At 37.7% G+C, this 7059-nt stretch overlaps 1 protein-coding gene across 1 annotated transcript; it reads left to right on the forward strand.

The window, feature by feature from the left end:
- The first annotated feature begins 5106 nt into the window (after positions 1-5106).
- cfd (complement factor D (adipsin)) lies at positions 5107-6939 on the forward strand. Its single transcript, XM_005929653.2, has 5 exons — positions 5107-5236; positions 5347-5503; positions 5779-5920; positions 6034-6324; positions 6461-6939. The coding sequence occupies exons 1-5, from the start codon at positions 5179-5181 to the stop codon at positions 6638-6640; spliced, it is 828 nt and encodes a 275-aa protein (XP_005929715.1). The 5' UTR covers positions 5107-5178; the 3' UTR covers positions 6641-6939.
- Positions 6940-7059: the final 120 nt, after the last annotated feature.

Raw genomic sequence — 7059 nt, forward strand, 5'->3', positions numbered from 1 at the left:
TTCACAGACCGGCCTTTAAGGTGTCGCAGATAAATACAACAAAATAAAACTAGTACCTGTACCAAAAAAAGAAGATTTATTAATAACACACGGGAAAAGACACAGGGAAACTGAGTTAACAATAAAAACGATTTAAAAAATAACTATAAAACCAATAATTTCACACACGACCTTCAACTCTCGCGGCCCGGTACCAAACGACTCACAGACCAGTCCGTGGCCCGGGTGTTGGGGACCGCTGGTGTAAGACACGCAACAAGGGTCTTGCATCAGAATCAAACCTAGGCCACTACATTTAGCCTGCACAACCAGTTTGCGACACCAGCACCCCAGGAGCTTAGATCTAAATTAAATGCGGGCATGAGGTGGTATCTGTGTCAACAGAGCTGAAACAGATTTATTTATTCTCCGCAGCCTTTTGCCATAGCCACACTCACGCCAGCTGATAGAGGAATCCTAACTTTGTGTAGATTCAAACTTGAGTCAGACAGCAGTAGGACGGCTCCCCTCAGCAACAGGTAGCAGTTCAATATTCAAGCCAGAAAACAAGCCTTCACAGTAACATGTCCAATTACTTATACTGCAGGTATATGTAAGACTCCATTCAAACAGAAGTGTTTTTCATTTAATGTCTAGTCAAATTTTTCTTATTGATGTTGACAGTTTATTTTTACTATAGAAATGCAGTTGCCATAGTGTTTCATGTTATGTGTGAAAACAATACAAGTTCACTTTTGTAAGAATCATATATGTCGGATGATTATGTTTGTTCTGTTTCTTTTGTGTCTTGGATTCTGTGCTCGTGATCGACCTGTAAATCAAGCACTAGTTTAAAACAAAGCATAACACATTAACTCAGGGTGTCAAGGGACATTAATGTGTCTGACACCAGTGATTACATGTTGTGGGACAGTTTGCTGCTTTAAAGATCCATTCTGTAGTATTACCTTAAAAGTGATAGCAGTTTTTATTTCTGTACTTCATATAGGATATTTATGAATATTACAAGCAGAGTTAGTACTATGAGGCAGATTTACTGACAGTAGTTGATTTTATTCTGGTTTTATTTGCATTTCTAATGTGGAATTGTGTAATGTTGTCTGTATGTTTTATAATAAAAAAAAAAATCTCAAAAGCCAAAAGAAAATAACATGCTACCCATGAGGCCGATAGCAAGGAGAGATCAAAGACATAAACAGACAGTCAAACTGACTGACTGACTGATTGATTGAAAGAAAAGCCTGCCAGACAGACTGAGACTGACAGCCACGCTGAGTCAGTGTCTGAGAATGAGAGGCAGAGGTGGAATGAGCAAGCAAGGGAAGCAGAGAGAGAGAAAGAGAGGGAGAGAAATGAAACATTAGAAAACATAAAGTTGAAAATGACTGTGTTAATTTACCTCTGATAACTGGTTCAGTGCCAGACCACACACACGGACGATCAGATATAGATGTCTGCACACACACACACACACATATACACACACTGCATACCTGGATGGGTGGGCTCGATTGCTCGAGGCTACAGTTGTAGTTGTAATTCGTCTCCATCGCAACAGCAACGACTCATGGCTGACAATCAAAATACTGGAACAATTCTTCAAAGCTAATTAAAGTCTAATAATCTTTTTATTCTGTAGTAACCAAAAATTGGTAAATATGCAACTATTGAATTACATTAAATGCATTGCACGTCCAATAACCAAATCAGGTGGTGATATAATTTTTTTAATATTCATAATGTTGTTGGGTGAATTACTCACAGATTCTGCAGATATACCAAACATTTCTGTAGCTAAATTAACTCATCATCATCCAAGGTGGGTAGTCAGTTTTAACCTGTAATTTCTAACTATTATATCCTTCCTAACTTGTAATTGGGAGAATATGACTCATGACTTAATTGGTGAGGAGCAGGAAAATGTTATAAGGAGAGAGAGAAAATCCTCCATGCATGCTATTTCCCCACTTTACAGTAATGAACCCAGGTGATCACTCTTCAGTCAGATCTCGAAGACATAAGGAAAAGAAACTCTTAGTAAGCATTTGTAAGCACTTTAATTACCATAATAGGTCTATTTCAGAGAAAATAGCCTTAATGATATAAAATTGTCATCCTGTTCAGTCAATAGACACTAACATTTTAGATATGGCAAGACATTTGTTCATGTAATTTACTGTTTAACATTCATTACATTTTTACATTTACTGTAAGTGCTTCAGAACCTAAAATGAACATTTGGTAACACATTCACGCTTCCAGCCAAATCTGAAACTTTTTTATCCTCACTGATGAGCGTCTCTGTTTTTCTAAAACATGGTCGTGTAGTTTTTGCTTGTACCTGCAGAGGGCAGTGCAGGCCTACAATTGTAAAAAAGTAACAAACTGTTACGTTGTCTCCCTCTGCGTGTCAATAGTGGTAAATCGTGACACTTCAACACGGATTCTCAAAATTTAACGCAATAAACCGAATTGTCTTTGCTCCAGGTAGCAAAAAGGTGTCACCAGCACATTATTTTCTACATTATTATTTTATCAGAATATATAAATTTTTTTAAGGAAGAATAGAACAGCCCTTAATTGTCATTGTTCATGTACAATGAAATTATGGGTACTCCATGAAAACTGTGCAGAAGTAAAATTTAAAAAATCAAAATAGTAAAGATAGAAGAAAATATACACAGTCAGGTAAGAGTGAAAGGTATATACAAGGTTTAACACAACATGTCCCAGTTCCAGGTGATGATGTCAGGAAAGACCTTGCAAACCTGTTACTACATCTATTACAACACTATTTATGCTTCAAGTTTTAAGAAGTCTCAGGCTTGAGCAGTGAGAATCTTATTCTAGACAAAAATGGGACCAGACACTGGTCTCTCCTCAGTTCCCAGATGTTTGTTGTTAAAAGTAGAAGGGATGTAATGGTAAACATCGCTGTTCAACTGTTTTCAGACTTGTTGGTGCCATCAAATTCAAAATTATCCTATTATTAGTATTATTTTTAACGTTAAACCTCAGTTTAAGCATTTCATGTGCTTTCTGTGTTTTATGGTAAATTAAAAATGGGGTTATGAAATTTGCAAGTCATTGCATTCTGTTTTATTTTCATTTTATTTTAATTTTTTCATTTTACACAGCATCCCGTTGTTTTTGGAGTTGGAGTTGTAGATTGGCAAAAGTTTTGAATGTATTTATAATTTTTCAAATTAGTGACGGGCCACTCGAATACCCTGGTCTGGAGTACAAACTGTTACAGTTACATTTACATCAAGTGCGCAGTTTTACATATATGTGAAATTTTATATAGATTTTCATATATGAATATATATTTTAGTCTCATCCAGCTGCACACTTTGTAAATACTTCCTCCAAAGGAAATGTCTAATGGGATCACAGAGCGTGATGATAAATATGTGACCTTTTGAATAGCAGATGTTGTCCAAGGCCCAGACTCACAAAGCTCTACTACTAATACACTTACAATCACAAAACAATTCCCTTTACAGTAGATGAATGTGGCAGAGAGGGTATGCTTAGCCAAAGAAACTTACAGTGCAAATATGAAGACATTTATTCATATTAATTGTAAAAATCAATATGTTCTTTACGAGCATAAGGCATAGAGTCCAGTGAAGATCATAGACACAGGCTGCTGACTAAGGAGTAATGATACATAATAAGCTTGAGGGGACACAGACTACAACCTAATTACCAGGTCCTAAAGACCTTTGCTGAAACGAAAAACCTCAGTATATTTCCCTGTCTATAATGCCTGACTGCCTCCCCCCAAATCAGCCAACTAGAAACGTTCCCAGACATTCGGAGCAGGATAATTCTGTCCAAACTCCACCCAGTAGGAGTTTAAATTTAAGCAATCGAGAGCCTGGACAAGTATGCAAAGAAAAAAAAAAACAAGTAAATACAACTAGAAACATAAGTGTAATATTAAGATCAAGGATTCAATACTTTTTTGCCATGTCATCGTTAGGAAATTTGCCTCAGTGGGCCCATGTCTGACAATAATCACAGCAAAACACCTAATTATATCTGATATATGAGGGGATTTGTTAAGAAAACTACAATTAGTTCTCTGTGTGCACAGTACACAAACCTCTGTGTCAGATGACATCCTGATGTGAACCATGTGTTGACAACATCGAAGTTATTGTGCTTCTGCTGATTTTAGGCGGCATCATACATCACACAAAGACACAATTACATACCATTGCAAGTGGCTTTTACTGTAAATAGCAGTATCACGTTCCTGAGTTTCACTATCACTATCAATCTACTGTTACCTTTCTGTTAAAGTTTGGAGAGGGTTAATGTCTCCTTAGGTGCTGATGGTACAGACTTATCTTAACTGTGAGTTGAGTCAAAATGTACAGGAAATGGCCTAGACTGTCATTCTAAACACAGTACAGCCAAGTTTTTTTGAAAAAATGTTTTTTCACTGAAAGCAGCACTGCTCAGCTCGCCATGTCGTAAATTTCAAAGTTGAGAAACAAAGTTTTAAATCATCGAAGCATCTTCAAACCTACAAAGATATTTCATCCATTCTGTTTCTGATTTATATTTTTGCAATACTGTGCCTCTGCATATAGGATTTCCTTGGTAAGGGCGTAAATTACGAATTGTGTCTTTTTGCAGTGGGTATGTTTAAAGGCTGAGCCAAGATGCCGAAGCTTTGCGCATATTTTCAACACATGCTGGAATTCCTGCCTCAAAAACTGCTTTGCAGTGCATTTTCTCGCCATATTTTCCTGCATCTCTTACAGAAATCAAAGAGGAACACAATGTTTTCTTATGAGTGTTGTGTTTATGAACCTGATATCGTAAGAAGCCAGTTAAAGCATGAGTTTTAAAAACTACTGCTACTATATACTACATACTTTGCTCATCTTCATTTAAAGATCAACTCAATAAAATTACTGTATCAGGAAAAGTCACACATAGGAATTCCAAGCAAAAACAATGGCAAAAAAATAAAAGCCATGCAAAAAAGTAACGACCTCAAGAACATGTTTTATGTTTTCCTGTTTTTCATTCGAGGAAACAGAGAATGGGAGGATGGTCCAACTCCCCCTTGTGCTTTGCGTAATATTGGCTTCCTTTGTTCCAAATGAAAGCCTTTAAAAACAGCACACATGCTCGTTCTGTGTCAGTTAAAGCGACATCATGGTGTCAAAGGTGCTCGTGGGTGCTGCTGTTTTTGTTGTTGCCCTCATTTCAGAGAGTACGTTTGTGCTGCTTTATCTGTGTTTTTGGTGCAACATTTCAGATGTTATTTTTCTACTATTAATAGTTTGCGTATCTGTAAAAGAAAAATATGCTTCTTCATCTTAGGTGCGGGCATAATCGGTGGCAGGGAGGCAGCGCCGCATTCTCGGCCCTACATGGCTTCAATCCAGGTGCCAGAAGGGGAGAATCTGAAACATGAATGCGGAGGCTTTGTGGTAGCAGATCAGTGGGTGATGACTGCAGTGCACTGTCTACCTAACGGGTAAGGCAACATTTTTTACAGTGTAACAAATGTATGGAAACAAGTGCAAGATCAGAATCATATTAGCATGATATTTTCCATTTAAAGCTGGTGCTGTTTGGATTGTGTTTGTTTGTATTTGCTTGGGCAATAATCTCTCATGTGCTTGTTCAAGTTTCATGTTTAAATTTGCTCAATGGCTCTACAAAAGCATTTAGAGTTTGCTTTTATGTAGAAGATCATTCTTTTTCTTGATGATTATTCAATAATATAACACTATTGTGCTCTTTTTAAAGACCAGATGGAAGGAAGGTGGTGCTCGGTGTCCATTCTCTGAGTGAACCTGAAGAGACAAAGCAAATCTTTGACATTTTGGAACTTCACAATCACCAAGATTTTGACCCAAGTAATTATGACAATGACATTGCTTTAATTAAGGTAAGTGCATATGCTATGCCCTTATACTATCTGAATACTCAGAAACAAGAGTCTATAATAGTAAACCAAAACAGTGATACAGTTGGAATCATTATCTGTGGGGGCTTTTGCAGCTGGATCGTCCATTTAACATTTCCGAAGCGGTTAAAGCGGTGGAATTTCTGCGTGCTGGAGGCACAAACCCCGACACCGGTAACGAGGTCGAAACAGCTGGCTGGGGATCGGTTGACAACCTGGGGGCCAGACCAGATAAACTCAAAGAGGTGACTGTCGAGGTGATTAGCCCAAATCGGTGCAGACGCGTCGACTACTTTGGTAGAAAGTTCACCACTAACATGATATGTGCACATAAAGTATGCGCAAACCCCTGTGACCAACCACATAAGAATGAGGACAGTTGTGATGTAAGTTTTACTTCCCTTTATTCTACTAAACATAAATGATGAAACGTGAAAACAGTTGTTAGACAGCTGGCTTAGATTGCATTACTGATCCTAAACTTGTGCTTTTTTTCCCTGCTTCTTTGTTGTGGTCATTCAGGGGGACTCTGGGGGTCCTCTGCTCTATAATGGCGTTGTGGTGGGCATCACCTCAAATGGCGGAAAAAAGTGCGGCCAAACAAAAAAGCCTGGAATTTATACTATCATCTCTCACTACACTCAATGGATTGACAACATCATGAATCCACAGCCAGCCGCAGCAGAAGAGCAGAGCGCATAAATGAAAGCAGATGTTACATTCACGTTTTTAGCTACAGCTGACTATGCATCTGTCACAGTGTTTTTTATATATACATATATGATTAATGCATGTCTGTAGGAGCAGTTCATCAATGTGTGGCAAATGACAAAAACATATGTAAACGTCTTTATTTTTTTCTACTGCTCCTGATTGCTCCCTCTTTGGGCGTCGCCATAGGGAATTGTCTGCCTCCATTTTACCCTCTCTAGCATCATAATAACAATCACATAATGTAGCACTTTGCTGTATTATGGAATTAATAAAAACGTAGTACATGTCTCGTGTTATACCTGTACCTTGCAGAGATAGATAGATAGATAGATAGATAGATAGATAGATAGATAGATAGATAGATAGATAGATAGATAGATAGATAGATAGATAGATAGATAGATAGA

Source organism: Haplochromis burtoni, unplaced genomic scaffold (assembly GCF_018398535.1).
Source record: "Haplochromis burtoni strain Fernald_Lab_line unplaced genomic scaffold, NCSU_Asbu1 Contig_119, whole genome shotgun sequence".
NCBI classification, from domain to species: domain Eukaryota; kingdom Metazoa; phylum Chordata; class Actinopteri; order Cichliformes; family Cichlidae; genus Haplochromis; species Haplochromis burtoni.